Source organism: Diorhabda sublineata, chromosome 1, assembly GCF_026230105.1.
Source record: "Diorhabda sublineata isolate icDioSubl1.1 chromosome 1, icDioSubl1.1, whole genome shotgun sequence".
Taxonomy (NCBI): Eukaryota; Metazoa; Arthropoda; class Insecta; order Coleoptera; family Chrysomelidae; genus Diorhabda; species Diorhabda sublineata.
The window spans coordinates 29,808,612-29,825,497 of NC_079474.1; the positions used below are offsets into that span (position 1 = coordinate 29,808,612).

General features: G+C 33.4%; 1 protein-coding gene across 1 annotated transcript in view; it reads left to right on the forward strand.

Moving 5' to 3' along the window:
- LOC130449775 (sodium-dependent dopamine transporter) overlaps window positions 1–16,576 on the forward strand; it is a 48,917-nt gene extending 32,341 nt beyond the window's left edge. The window contains exons 6-11 of the mRNA XM_056787777.1: window positions 780–1,053; window positions 2,160–2,263; window positions 10,676–10,913; window positions 11,663–11,891; window positions 13,577–13,845; window positions 15,351–16,576. Of these exons, the coding sequence (XP_056643755.1) occupies window positions 780–1,053; window positions 2,160–2,263; window positions 10,676–10,913; window positions 11,663–11,891; window positions 13,577–13,845; window positions 15,351–15,485 (1,249 nt within the window). The 3' untranslated portion in view covers window positions 15,486–16,576. The remainder of the gene's footprint in view (window positions 1–779; window positions 1,054–2,159; window positions 2,264–10,675; window positions 10,914–11,662; window positions 11,892–13,576; window positions 13,846–15,350) is intronic.
- Window positions 16,577–16,886: the final 310 nt, after the last annotated feature.

Sequence of the window (16,886 nt, forward strand, 5' to 3'; positions counted from 1 at the left end):
TTATATGTATATACTTTTATATTGTACTAATAGATGATATTGCTGATAAATGAATAGATATAGAATGCGTTTTTAAAATGAAACCGTAGCGAATAGACTAATAAAATACATGCTTTTCTTTTTCAGTTTTTTTACGGAATTCGGGAAACATGTTTTCGGTAATTTCCTACTACGCATTTCTTTTCAATTGCCTGCTTTTGTAATCATCTGATGATGAATCCCACAAACATGTTTTTTCTTTTATTGCGTCAATAAAAAATTCAACGTCCAGATTTTCCATGGTATTTCTTCACACATCAACACAACTGACTGTTCAAAATAACAACGGCAAACGATAATAAACGGGCTACATAGAAGCACCAATTGAAATCAATGTACTTTCGAAACGCCTGTCGCGACGCGTTTTGTAATTCCACGCGACAGGATTTCAGTACGCCGCGACACAGGCGGCGAGTGGCTGTTTGACGTCGATGCATAAAAGCTCACATTTAACAACGTGCTTTTAGAAAACGTCGCGTTTTTTGTCGCCCCGCGACCAGCGACAAAGAACGCGTGCATAAAAGAGGCCTAAGTCGTCTAACTATATCTGTCGCGGATGACGATAATGACCTAGGCAACATCAGGGTCGTTCTCAAAGAAGTATGTATCTAGATTCTGTCAGCTCAAATGGTTTCCTTTTTTTGGTCACAATTATCAGTAGCCTCAATTAATCCATACTCGTATTCCAATAGCCATAATTACATCAATTTTTATATGATGTACTATTTTATTTTTTTTAGTCGAGCTATCTTAGAGCTCCATCAAAGTCAAGGTTTACACGATCTGGGTGCTATAAAATGGGATATAGCTCTGTGCCTTTTAGCAGTATACATTATATGTTATTTTTCTTTGTGGAAGGGCATATCAACGTCTGGAAAAGTTGTTTGGTTTACCGCTTTGTTCCCGTACGCAGTTCTATTAATTCTTTTAGTAAGAGGAATAACATTACCAGGTTCTGCAGAAGGAATCCAATATTATTTGAGTCCGAATTTTGAAGCCATTGGATCGGCAGAGGTCAGTACTCTAATCATTTTTATTTATAGTAATTTTAGTGGTTTCGCACTTTATTCAACTCACACTGTCTGTTTGTATCATTCAAATGATGTGATATATATTACAACAACTTCCAATTAATATTTTAGCTTGGTATTTTGCACGCTTACCTATTATCTAGTCATTACTTTCGGATTTTCATATTTCATTCCTTCAATCCCAGCTTGACCATTATAAATTTGGATGCAAATAAAAGGTTAGTGATCGTGGTGGACAAAGTTGATACGTCAGAAGATGTGAATAATAAAGTGTGAACACTCATGAGGTTAGTGGTCGCCAAACTTTTCAGTCGTGAGCTAGCATATCATTTATAAATCTTTAAGTTAGTTACCAAGAAATACGAGATGAAAGAAATGGAATTAACACATTTATTGCCTACAACCATACATTTCTACATATATGATAGTTATTATAACTTACTTATCCGTAACCTCTTCTACTATAGGTGTAGAGGTGATATGTTTTTCTTGTTTAGCCCGTCTCCCGATCAGTCCTTTGTATTTTCAGGTTATTAGCTATTTCTGTATTCCATCTTTTTCTGGGCTTGCCTCTTCTCTTATTTTTGTTTGTTTCTATTTACCATCTTAACTGTTCTGTTCTTCTTCATTCTTACTATGTATTCAAACCATCTCAAATGTTGTTCAATTTTTTGCACTGCCTTTACTACGTTTTAATTCGCCTCTAATTGTATCTTACCCTATTTTCTCTATTCTCTTCACCCTCGCTATTTTTCTCAGTATCTTAATTTCACACGTTGCTATTTTCTGCTTCAATTTGTTGGTAAGTAACCGGTCACCATAGATCAGCATTGGATAGTCAGTAAAACAAAAAGTTAAAATGTGGAGTGGAGCTCTTTTGGAGAAGATAATATTTTTTTCGAAGTTGTAGCACCCGTTCATACGAGGTTGTCCAAATGTTTTCACGAACTTCATATTTGAGAAGATACTTCATACAATTAGGTAAAACTAAGCTGTTTGATAATCACTACGTTAAATGGATTCTAAAGTACTGAAACACTCGGGTAGGTGATGTGTAAACCGGATTTTAATATACGTTTCGATTTTCAGGTTTGGGTAGATGCGGCAACACAAGTTTTTTTCTCTTTGGGTCCAGGATTTGGTGTTCTCTTAGCATACGCTTCCTATAACAAATATCATAATAACGTGTACAAGTAAGTGATCGCAAAGATGTTTCCAAATAGACCTTTGAAATACCAACGTAAGGCTGGAGCTAACTTGATATCCATGTTGAAACTTGAACACTTATTTTATTTCTTATTTCAATTATGTTTTTTTACATGAGAAACAGATTTTTCACAATCATGAACTTGTTCGTATGCCTTTTTACTTTTGGACCATTAACAACAATAATTTTGCCTACAGTCAAACTTCTTAATTATTTTAAAGTGTTTTTAGATTAGTACTCAATATTTTGAATATAATATGTTTATTTTGATCAATGTTCATCATATATTAAAAGATAAATTTCAGAATAAAGTCATGTAAGAAACGTCTTTCATTCTCGATACATTAAGTATACCGATTCTTTCAAGCATAGCAAGCGTTAGGTTGGCTATTTCTACCCGGATTTTGTTTTTTAAATCTTGAAAGTTCTTGGTTGGTTCATACAAACAAGGGATATTTAGAAATACTTTAGAAAAAATCTTAATGGGATAAAACAGAAGATTGGGTCGGCCAAATCATGTCTGATGAAGATGAGGCGTTCTGAGAGATGTTCCCCCAAAAGAGCCGTCCAAGCTGTTGTGGCGTGTGTTGTTTCACTATCTTGTTGAAACCAAATATCCCTTCAAGTCCAACTCATGTAGCATTAAGTTCATTTTCACATTTACATTCCAGTCCGAATTTACTAACACTGCAAAGAACCAGGGAGTAATAATTGCAGCTGAAGTAATTGCAAATGCCTTTTATGTAATTTTCGAAGAATAGTGTCAGTTCAGTAGACCATTCAATTCCTCAATGTTCTAATGGGCCATGGGACTCCAGTTCTAAGTATTTTCGTATTTATAGTTTATCTAAACTCCATTATCGAGGTAACAATTGGTTTTAGTAAAGAGATTCCAAAAAGGGCTGAGGGCTACGATTACAGAACATCAGTTTGAAAAGAAAGCCTCTATTAGGTCAAACTGTATAACACCGCCTCTCGAACGAAACCACTAGTGCATATCACGACATCAACCAATCGTTTTTTTTTATTATAGGTACTAATACTATCAATTGTTCAAATATATTAACTAATTTTTACGCAGCATCTTCTTCCATGGGTGTAGAGGTTTTGTTAAATATGTTCAATATAATGTATAAATGTCGTTCTAGTTTTCATATATCGGATTAGGTTTAAATGCGATCCTCTTAATTCCGCATGAAAACGCAACTAATGTTTCTGATAAGACATAGAACATTAGTCGTTAAATTTTTTCAACTGATCAAGGAATAGAACTAAAAATCGCTACAAACATTTTACTGACCTTTATAGCGAACGTTCTCATCAAAAATATATTCTTCATGAAGATGTCAATTCTGATGATCGGGTTTGTTACATTCATACTTATGTATTCTATTGAAAATCTAGTTCTTAGAGTAGAGGTCAACAAGAAGTTGCAAAATGAGAAATAAGCATACATAATAAAAATTTCTTGTTGATGTCATGATAGGTTCTGGAATAACCAGACAGAACACAAAGTCCTGAGCTCCAATCACGTTTTAACCACAATCAGTCAACAGCATAGTCACTGGATAGTTAATAAGGGGAGAGATGGCATAGCAAAGAAACAATGACAGAAGATCGGCTGGACAAAAAGCTCGAAGTAAATTTGGTATCCCTTCGGTAGAATACTTGCCAAAACGCGTTCGTTAATTTTTTCTGTAATATAACATTCGCAAGATTACAAGTGAATGTATTGAACACACTGTTTACACTACCACTATACCAACACTCACAATTCCACTGTCTGACGCGCTTTTCGATAACCGAAGCTCCAGAAATTACAATTTAGAAACAAGTGAATGCTAAGATTATCAACAACTATAATCTGGCCGGTCGGTAGTGAGAGCGTGAAAAGACGCGGTTGGTTGATATTTCGCAACATTATAACCACCGATCCGACCTTTAATTGAAGATTGTGAGGTGGCAATCCTGGCAAATCCAGCGAGTTTAAAAATTCCGACTACGTCATCTTGATTAGTAGCCGAATCAACTGATTTATATATCCTCAATTCGCCTGTAATTTGTTCTTGAATTTTGAAATTTAATTCATTTACATCTATGTTTTTTGCAGCCAGTATAGCTCGTTCGCTCAACCAATCATGGTTTCTGTAATTTTGAGAAACATCTGGAAACACCTTCTGAATAAGTTCATCTTTTGATTGAGTTAACTGACAAAAACTTTGAGGAAAGTTAATACAGCCAGTCAACATGTCTATAAGTAATTTGCCATTACCAATGTCAATGAGTTGTTTAGAGAATATGTTTCCAGATTGGTCATTTTGCAACTCGACACGCATATTCTTGCTTAAATGAAGTACTTTGACATGTTTCCACAAATTGGAGGACTTTAGACATGCATTGAGTTCATCAGCTGGCGTTGATCGTGGAATCACTGGCAATGTTTGACGAAAATCTCCTGCTAATAAAATCATTGCACCACCAAATCGGTTATTATTGCTCCGTAGATCTTTTAAGGTTCTGTCTAAAGCCTCCAAAGATTTTTTTATGTGCCATCGTGCATTCATCCCAAACAATCAATTTACATTGCTGCAAAACCTTTGCCATTGCAGAGTTCTTCGAAACGTTACAGGTTGGAGTTTTATTGCTTTGCATATTTAATGGCAATTTTAGTGCTGAATGGGCTGTTCGACCACCTTCAAGCAAAGTTGCTGCGATTCCCGACGAAGCGAGTGCAAGTGCAATTTTATTTTGTGAGCGAATTGTTGCTAATATTAATTAAATCAAAAAAGTTTTTCCTGTACCACCAGGTGCATCTAAGAAGTAAATTCCTCCAGTTTCATCATTTGTTACTTTCATAAGAGTTTCAAATACATACTTCTGTTGTTCATTTAACAGTGGAAGATTTGTTTGAATTAATTCTTTCAAAGCGTTGAGATCATACAGTCTTTCTCGATGCAACTCTTGGTTAAAAGCGTCATGCATTGGACGTTTGGGCGCGGTCAGGCCTAATTGAATTAATAGTTTGTTTGACATTATCAAGCACATGTCCTCAATTGAAATCAATGCTTCATTGTAAATTTCTTCACTGATTTGTATATTTGGATTTCCCATTCTATTCCGTATTTGATACAAAATATCATCACACATATAATCTTTGTACTTGATCCACAAATCAATTGGGTTTGATGGGAAGCATGTAGATATGATTATAGAAAACAATGTTCGTATTTGATGAGCGTGTGATGATATTACAGCATCATTGAGAGTTTGATCCCAATGAGCGTCATTTTCAAGTAATTGCAAACGTTGACAGGCTTCTCTGTAGGATCCACACAATTCACCATCAACAGTTCGTAACTGTTGGAATGATGTTGCGCCACGTACATTGACTAATAGCAGTCGTAAATAAAAACATTCATCATTGCTTGGATGTACTGAATAAATCCGGCCAATCGCATCGGTGGAATATACATCTGTATATCCTGGAACTGGTTTTCCTTGTTTCCGTTGTATAAATCTCCTTGAGGATTGATTCCAGGTATAATATTTTGGCATTTCAGAATATAGCAATGTTTGTGCGAAATCATCGTTTTGGCATGTCTCAAAAAAACTGGTTAATGTAGTAGATGGTGGCTGAGCAGCTCTTTGTACTGCGTTCTGTGTTGTAAAATACACTCTTTGTCCATTTTCTAAATGCACAGCTAAGTGAACAACAGAAGGGTGTCTCTCATGAATAGGAAAAGAAAATATTCGCCAAACTGCTTCATTACTACTGACATAGCGGCCCATTTGGTATTAGGTAACTTCATCATTGGAATTCTCTGCACCAATTCCAATCACAGCCATATCACTCCCTTTGGTTACATATTTGCAAATGTATTTAATTGATTTCACTGAATGGCAAGATTCAACGTTGATGTGTGCTTTGAATGTCTTTGATAAAATGGGTGAATATGGAACAATCCAACGATTATCTATATCAATATCTTGTTGATTTAATTTGACAATTGTTGATTTTCCATTGTCTGCTGTCGATCTGCGACGATACAATGAATAACCGTCATTACCAGTAATTGTTTCCGATATTAATGTCCGTGGATATCGTTTTGAACATTTACCATCCATCATACACGGTGAATTTTGATTAAGAGTTCCACAGGGACCATGTATCATGTGTTTGATAACTATCTCATGTAATCCAGGATCTACTTGTACGTCAGGGATTTCAGCTGATATCACTGCATCAACTTCATTTGGCCTTATCTTTTCAACCAACCAAATCAAAATGTGTGCATGTGGCAATCCTCGTTTCTGCCACTCCACAGAATACATCCAGCAGCGTGTCTCACCAAACACATTATGTTTTACGATGAAATCCATTAATGATTTCAACTTTTGTCTAAAGACTCTGGCTGTAATATCATGACGATCAATGGGTGATTGCCCAGAGAATAACTCCTGCTTGATTTCTATCCATTGCGGATTGCATGTAAATGTGATGAACAAATCTGCTGTACCATAATGACGAACATACGACATGGCATCTTGAGCATATTCGTGCATATGCCGAGGGCTTCCGATGTATGTTGCTGGAAGAATAGTCATCCGACCGACATTCTGTGCATTTCCATCAGTATTAATCGCATCTCGAAGGTGAATATACTCTTCAGATCGGAGTTTGGTTTGATTCAACCTGATGAATGTTAATCTCTCCGTTTCAATTTTAACATACATGTCAACAACATATTTGTGATATAATCGTCGACATTTCAATATGTGATTATCTTCATTTTCACGAATCATTAGGCGGTATGAATAATAGTTCATTGAACTGACTTTTCTGTTGGTTTCAGAACCTGTAAATAGATTTTGTTTTAATAACATTCAAATATAAAATTAAAATACATAATATAATGACTGAAATATTATCGCCATAGCTAAACTAATATTTTAGTTACCTGTAATGGGATTTATCATTTTTGTTGAGAAATCGTAGCCATCTTCACCTTGCCAAAATATAATGGGATATTGCAGTGCATCATATGAGCGGTGTGTTTCCTTTATACGTTGTAATTGATCATTCCGACGATGTAAAACAATATCACGGGATTCCAAGTTTTCTCCAACTACAACGATAGCAACTTCATCAATAGTTGGTGCATTAAAACGTCTTGTATGTTGACCTGCAGGTGTTTTATCAGCTCTGATTACAATTTTGTGATTATCGGATGGCATCAGATCCAGGGCAGTTTTAAACAATATAATCAATTGATTGTGTTGATGAAATAAAGTTTGTAATTGTTCTATAATAGACCTCTTTACTAAATTGTTACGAGCACAACGCAGATCAATTTCTTGTGGTGAATTGCCCATAAAATAAATTTGCAGGAATTTGTTGTCGCTATCTGACACTGGTAACAGTGAACCTGCTCTGTGATATATTTGCCCTTGTATCTGTAAATAAGAAAAATATTATGGTGTGGTATAAATTAATGGATTGTCAGTGACCAAACTTAAATAATATTTGATCTTAAAAAGTATATATTTAGTTTTAACTAATATCTATCAAATATATAAAATATAATAAAAGTGTCACTGAAACTGAATCACCATATAATATGATGACTAAGTGATATATTTCGTAATGATTAAGAAATTGAAGATAAGTGACACATCTTAACTTTCGTGACAGAAAATTTTGTTCGCTAAAATAATTATGAGTAACTGCTATAATACTTACCTTGAAAGTTGGCATAAAATTTTCCCGAACTACATTTGTTGCCCCAAATGAAGTCATTTGAAAGCAATTGTTACATTGTTGGATATGTGTCAAAAAGTGTATAGAATCTGTTCCTATTCTTGAAACCAATGAGTACAATGGTTCTGGTGGTGGATCCAATAGTATCAATTTCACTTTACCATTTGCGCAACACAATCCATTGGCTTCGTTTTTGTATTTTAATGCCTTACAGTGTGAGCAAACCGAGTTCATAGAACCAATAACAACACATTGGTAGTTACTGTAGTAAATTGACACATCGTAACTGAAAGCAGCTCGATTCAAACTTGCGCGATTATTAGTTGAATGTCGCGCTCGCGCTTCACGCGTTTGTGATATCCGAATTCTTTCACGTTCATTTCCGTCGTCACGTTCTTGTGCAGTACGATTAGATCGGTAATTAGCTTGGTTTGTAGCATTTCTGGTTCTTCTACCTAAATTGCTTCGTCTTATAGGAGGCATATCAAATATACATTATTTTTTCACTAATCACGAACTAATCAAACACTAACTAACTAAACACTCTGCAAAAAACACGATATACGAATTTGTTTCGTGTATCAGTTGACAAAAGCAAACTCAGTAGATTAGGTAACAGACAACTTTTTTTTTTTTTAATTTGATATGACTTGAAGTCAAATCCTTTTAAGCCGTACGAATTGTTTTTTTTTAGCCGTACGAATTGTTTTTGTTTGGATATTAAAAATAATAAAACACTGTTGCTAACGCGATTTTTGTTTGACTGATGTAATGACGTGGAAACTGCTGCATTTTATCTCGCGTGCCGAAACTAATACAAAAGAAACGCGAGTTTCGGAACGCGACATTAAACTCCTCCAACTATGTATTCTGTGCTCCAACGCACACACACACATTGTTTTGATAGATATGATCTTTGACGTTAGGAACACACCTACATTGCTTAGACAACAGTGAGTGCTCAAATTGACTACGTTTTAGTTACAAATCATTTGTATGGGAAAAAGAAAAGAGCTATTTTTAGGGTTTTTCCAGCAATAATTCTAATTTTTCTCGCCGTAAAAACCATCCTTGAACTTCAACGAACATTTTAAAAAAAGATTTGGCCAAATTGGTCCAGGCGTTGTTGAGTTATGCGCTTACCAACACATTTTGCGATTCATTTTTATATTATAGATTATTTTATGCTTTTGTTTTATTATGTTATTTATTTACTTTGATAAAAATTAAAAATTAAACTACATTTCTAACATGCGCTTTTACAGTAAGAATTATGTGACTGTATAATAGCGCATGTTAAACATGTACTTTAATTTTTATTATTCTTTAATATGTGGTATTATAGTTATGTTATATATTGACTATCCTCTATTTTAAAATAAATTTTATTGTTAAAAGTGGCTGTGATATTCATGGAACTAAATTTAAGCTGTCTATTTACGTTATTCAATCTGAAGAACAATCATTTCTAAACGCGTCATTGCTTTAATACTTTTACAATTTTGACAAAATGCATCTGAGCCACCTTACCATTGTGAATTCAACCCAATTGGACTCATATGGGCACAAATCAAGGGTGAGGTGGCAAGGAAAAACACAACATTTAAAATTAGTGATGTCCAAACTTTATTTACTAAAGCTTTAAATAATGTTACCCAAACCAATTGGAGTAAGGCAATCCAACATGTTCGCTTTTTTCGAAATAAAATGTAGGACATTGATAATTTAATGGAAAAACAAGTGGAACCTCTAATAATAAATGTAAGAGCTGATTCGTCCTCGTCGGAATCAGATTCCGATTTAGATTAAAATAAAAATTCATCCGCCCTTATATCCCTCTCAACCACCTTTTTTGAAAACAAAGAATTTATTCAGGAAAGGACCTTGTGTTGTTTATAAAGTTTATTATTATTATTATTATTTATATCGTTTTGTATGAATTTACTTTATAACCTTTGATACGTATTTGAATAAAACATATAGCACGACATTTCTTTCTTAGATATTACTTTACAGTATTAGGTACCCTTACATTTTTATTTAATATACCATAAATTTGAAAAACCGTCTAGCTTAAGGTTAGGGAAAACAAAATTACGATTAAAATAATAATTATATATATATATATATATATATATATATATATATATATATATATATATATATATTTATAGATACTTTTAAAAAAATCAAGGCAACGTGTGAAATATGTAAGTATAACATTTAGTAGTTAACTAAGTGAACGAAGATTTTAATGTATGAATGATAAATAAATAAATTGATAAATAAAAGTATTATTTATATGATATGATATTAAAATAAAGTATTTAAAATTCAAATAAAAATGTTAGTTTGAAAAAAGCATTTAAAATTCGATTCAAATTTGCCACTAAATACCTTTTAGTGTTGTGTATGGTATGATTCAAGCTTACAATTTCTCTCTCACGCACTATGCAGGTGATTACTCTCTGTACTGAGCGGCCAGATTATAATACGAACCTTTTGTATTTCATTATTCCGACTAACCGAATCGCACTATGACTTGACTCATCTAAAACTTCCTTAACGCTTACCGGTCGTTTCCTAGCTCCAAGCTGTGTATAATAATAATAAACTGTTCATATTTTTTTTATATTTTAGAGACGCACTCTTAACCAGTGTAATCAATTCAGCAACAAGTTTTATAGCAGGATTTGTCATTTTTTCGGTGCTAGGGTACATGGCACACGCAGCCGGAAGGCCAATTCAAGAAGTGGCAACTGAAGGTCCAGGGTTAGTTTTCATTGTTTATCCAGCAGCGATAGCCACCATGCCTGGAAGCATTTTTTGGGCGCTGATATTTTTCATGATGCTACTAACCTTAGGCTTAGATAGTTCGGTAAGTGCTAATCAAACCTTAATTAAAATTCCGAATATGATGCTATTTTAATATTTTTTCTGACCTATCACATATTTAATAAAAAATATAATCGTCTGATACACAACAATACCTTAGGTACATTTTTTTCTATGGAAAAGAAGGAAAATCTTCCAAAACTCAGTTGAGGTCAGCTGGTAGTGTGAAATTCCTATCCATTAAAACCCTTCCCGCGCTATAATTACCCAGTATTATGGTACCGCGTTAGCTATAAATGCTGGTGATCCTCCTCATCGTAGATATCCGCAACTACTTCTCCTCCTCTTCTTTTTTCTTCCTTGCCAAAATTACTTCACTTGTGTATCACATCATTGCTGACAATTTTATTTCATCGTTAAAACCCAGCAAACGACTTATTTTGGCTTTCGCTTTATTCCTTTCTCTAGTTGAAAGCTTCATGTCTTGATTAAATAAGAACATTCAAGAAATCTGTCATTATTTTATGTTTATAGCGTTAATTGTTATAATGATCAGCCTCTTACATTGATCAAATTTCAAAAAACGTACCGGAAATGCAATTTAGAATTGGAAAAATCGGTACCAGATACAATTATCTTAATAGCTTTGCAGGCACGAGTACGATTTCCGCAGCACCAGGATTTGGCTATCAATCAATCCAAAATAAGTCGAAAATGAAGAATAAACATCTAATACATGAATAAATATCTATCTATCTGCAATAATTTGACTACAGACTCTAATATTTTCAGTTTGGTGGTTCGGAAGCTATAATCACCGCTCTAAGTGACGAATTTCCAAAAATAGGAAGAAACAGGGAAATTTTCGTCGCTTGCTTATTCACTTTATATTTTTTGGTCGGACTGGCATCGTGCTCTCAAGGTGGATTTTATTTTTTTCTACTTCTGGATCGTTACGCTGCAGGGTATTCTATGCTTTTCGCAGTATTTTTTGAAGCCATAGCAGTTTCGTGGATATACGGTAAGATGTATTTTATTAATACAAAGCTGTGTGATGTTTTCAGGTTAAGAATTCGAAGTGTTTTATTTCCCATCACTTTGTGTACAACTCGCCATTGTGATTGACCTGAAATGGCACAATACGAAAATCCTTAGAATTGATTATTTATTTTATTTGTTTATTTTCAAATATTTTATACTAGTATAGAGAAGGTCTCAATTAAGACATATGAAGCATTCGTTCTTCTTCTTTCTTTCATAATAGGTTCCTTCTTCGATATCTTTCCTTACACTTTCCCTAGTTTGTCACTCCACCTCTTTCTTGGTCCACCTCTACACCGTGTTCCAATTGGAAATTTATTCCTTGCTGTTTATACCTATCTGAGGTCTATCATTTGACTTATATGTTAGTTCCATTGTTTTTTCGACTGTAATACCCATTCATTAATATTATCTACGTCACATGATTATCTGATGTTTTTGTTGCTTTCTCGGTCTAGTAGTGTTTTCCCCGAGATCCGCTTGTTTCACCATACCACGAAAACATCTCCATAACTAGTTATGTCAATTCCAAGGTACTTGAATTTCATTATCTGTTATTGTTGTTGTTGCTGTTGTTATTATTGTCTTTTTTCTTGCCAATTACAAGATAATAAAAGAAAGTTATAAGAAATGAGTAAAATTTAATTCAATTATATTAAAAGAGCAAATGGTAAAAGCTTTGTCCATTAACTTATAGGCATAATTTTACAAATGAAGTTTAAACTTCAAATGTGACTTTAAACCACAGATACCGGTTTTTTCGCATTTTATAGATGGCATTTACCGATAAACTAAACGTTACCGGGGGTCGGGAGATAGTTTAAACTTCAGTTTAACATGAAATCTATCTAAACATAACTTTTTCAAATTGTTCACATTTTTACGATATTATACACGGTTTCGGTAAAGTAATTGAAAATTTGCACTTTATATTTGTTGAAGTCGACGATGATGATGAAGATATTATCAATATTATCAAAACCTTTGAATTGTGGCATTGACACAAATTTGTTCATTTCTTTGTGTTTCTTCACAAGGTTAACCAAAGACACTACTTAATCGTTAGAGAAATTGCAATTGCAAATTGTTCTTTTTATACTATACTATTCTTAATCAATACAACTTTGAAACAAATATCGGAAAAATTATATTTTCGTGCTAGTGACAAGGGGCCGTCCATAAAGTACGTCACACGAATTTTAGGACTTTTGAACCCCTCCCCCCGTCCTTGTCACAGGTTGTCACATTTTTATAACCCCCCCCCTCCTGATGTGACGTCACACATTTTTTAAATTTATGTATGTATTTAAAAATAATCGAGAGAAAACAGTTATTTTAATTTTTTACTTATATTTTTATTAAATAATAATCTAATAAAATCCAACATTTCATAAAATTTTTTAAATTTTCAATTCACATCCAAACTTTGCGTTTTAGTATTTTAAATTTTAACATGTGACGTCACAAAACTATCCCCCCATGCCCCTTGTCACACGATGTCACACTTCGGTGATACCGTCCCTCCCCATTAACGTGTGACGTACTTTATGGCCCCCAACAGAAAAATGTCTGCTTAACTGTCATGTGTAAAATGAAGCAATCTTGCTTATTATTTGTTTAAACCATAGTTTAAACCTTAGTTTAATTATTTATTTATTATTTCAGGGACTCAACGTTTTTGTGATGACATCAAAGATATGATCGGTTTCGCGCCAGGATACTACTGGAGATTTTGTTGGAAATTTGCAGCGCCAGTATTTTTATTATTTATTATTGTTTACGGTCTATTAGGGTACGAACCATTGACTTACGAAAATTACGTTTATCCCGGTTGGGCGAATATTCTTGGTTGGGTTATTGCAGGATCTTCGGTGCTTATGATTCCTATTGTTGGACTGTATAAATTCATCGTCACACCTGGGTCTTTCCTTATGGTAAGTAATACTACTTGAATACGTTTAATAAATTTCTGGTTTAAGTACACGACATTCTATGACGATTATTCGTCCTAGATATTGATTGTATGTTGTGATTTGGGGTGTCATGTATACTGTAGTTCAGAATGTGGGATGACTCTAGCTACCAAACATCTTCATCTTCCCGTGGTCTCTAACAATTCGAAAGAATGTAAATGAAGGTTTCGTTCTCTATGTAATAGAATCTGCACGTGGCACTAATTCTAGCGTCTTCAAGTGTTCATAGAGGCGGCAATACCCCGAGAAGACTTCTATTAATTTTCGTAGGTTGTTCGTACCTAGATTGATAGATTCAACATCTTTCCTAGCTACATTTTCTTTAGTATAAAGGGTGGGTGAAAGCATTTGAGCTTGAAGATCTGTGGATAGTTACGGAAAACTGGTACACCACAAATTATTTACCTGTTCTTAAGTCAGTTAATATTCAGTGATATTTTATTCTTCAACCTAAAGAAGCGTTAACGTAATCGACGATACGGATGAGACATACGAAGGAATTCATTACTTTTTTAAATGATTCCAAAATATGACAGGTTTCAAATTGTGGGAGAAATTTGCATTGACATAGGTGATCGTGTGGTAACTACCCCATTTACCTAAAATGATTTGTAGTTTTTCTTGTATTTCAAAATATATAGTTCCGATGTTAACCTCCAGCTATCCCACATTCTGAACTTTCCAAAAAAAAGTGGGTTTTAATATCTATATACATCCATATATACTTATTAACCTCTATAGTATATGCTGTAAACAAAGCGAGTTTAAAGCGATATATAGTCTTATAAGACGTCGCTCAGAGCTCCTGTTCAAATATCCATTCTCCAGGGTTTTTGTGTATGAAAATATGTGGGCTGGTATGACACATTGATAATAATATCTATTAACTTCACCACTTAACTAAAACCATCATCTTCAACCTCAAAGCAAAACCTCTGAAGTTCTATCCGGATCATTTTTCTCCAATCCTTGATGTTTTACAAATAAAAGGAACATCACACCAGATACATAAGCAGCGTTTTTTAGTACCTTTGCTCCATTAGCAGATGATCAAGCGTTATGTCTGATAGAACTCGTAAGATCAACTTTTTTACAATTTTCTTCACTTACATTGATTAAATGACATCTTAGTTTTGTTTGAAGATTAGGTTAGGAGAAGGCCCAGAATTGAATATTAAGAAAACGCCAAAAATGCTGTTGCCGGCGATTAGAAAAATACAGAACGGAAATTACGATTATTACCATTACTAAGCATGGGGAGGTTTTGTTGGTCACAATTTTATAACTACTCTCTTTATAGACCCTTGGATGCCGTCTGGCGTTACTGTTTTTGAAGCGGTGCTTTACCACTAAATTAAATTCAAAGATTTACCTTAATGTGTTAATAAAATCTTGACAAGTACAGAATATGCGTGTCATAGTTGTCCATAAAATCCTATCTGAATCATACTTACGTGTATTTTCAGAGAATTCGAATTTTAACGACCCCATGGCGTGATACTCAAAGAACTCCTCAAATAAATGGAGTTATTCAAACGGAAAGTCAGCAAGTTCGTTTATCGGCGCCAGAACTACCAAACCAACCACAGGTTGAAGTGTGAGATAAGAGAATTACTAAATTTAAGGAATATTACGTTTAATTATTTCTAATCTAATTATTCGGAAAGATCTTAATTTTTTCTTTTATATTGGTTCCGCTTAATAGAAATAAACGGTCTAGTCCTAGAGTATTTTATATCAAAAGTGGTAAAATTATGTGTAATTGTGTTAATGTTTAGATTTAAATAAATTTGTAAAAATATCCCCTAAATGTTAACAGTAATAATGTTTATACCTAGACCAATGACCAATGAAAAACTAGTTGATCCGATCATTACCTAATTCATTTCGATAGAATATCATTAGCACAATAATTCTATTAGTATTATTTATTATATATTCCAATGTATAATATTGTATTCTATGATCAAAAAGTTGTTTTATCCAAAGAACAAAAACCGTTTAATTTAACTTTGTAGACGCCATTAAAATCATCATCATCATCTTGACATTTAATTAGGATATCCTGTACACAAAGAAAAATTTCGCATTTCAATGTTATGTTTTTGACGTCATTGTTTACTCCACCATTTCAGTCCACTATTTAATTTTTGAGTTTTTTTGGGCTTCCTGCTGTATTTTCTTTTAAGAAAGAAGGTAAATTTGTATTCGCTTTGTACCATTTTTTGTTGCAAAAAAAATTTTTTTCGATACAAAAAAGTGATTCAAAATAATTAAATACATCTAATAAATCTAAATGTGTCATAAAAAAATAAAATATAAAGATACAAAATCATATTTTGTGATTATGTGATATAATAAATAGCACACGCAGTAACTTCTTGTACGTAACCTATAAATGCAAAATGTTTAATTGATTGTGTAATCTTAAACAGTTAGCTGATTCTCATTGTGTTTGTTACAAGTTCGAAAGACTTAACGTGATGGTATCAGTCCATGACTCTGTTCCTAACCTGACACTGAAATTTATTATTTCTGAAATAATGAAAATAACTACTTTATAATAAAAATGTTGTCACCACTAGTTTCAGTAAAAATATCAAGTTGACGACTCTTTTACAGGCAGATACAAGAAAAAAAATTCGAGATTAGCATATTTGTTTGAAAATTGAGTAAAAGTTGATGTAAAATACGTAAGTTATTTTATTTAAACCCATTTTATAATTTTTTGCGGGAGTATCAACTATTGGTTAAAAAAAATCTGTTACCAGAACCTGATATACAGCTGTCAGATATACAGTAAATTAATAGTTATTTATACAACAAGTAAGTAAAGTAATACTATTTTTCACGAGTAGGACAATTTGACCGGCAATTCCTATGGGAGAATTTTATAAATGCGTTAAAAAATTACTTTTTGACCAATTCAGAAATTGCATACTTTATGAATGCAAATGAATGAAAAAAAACTATTTCAGTACTACTATTTCAAATATTTCCTA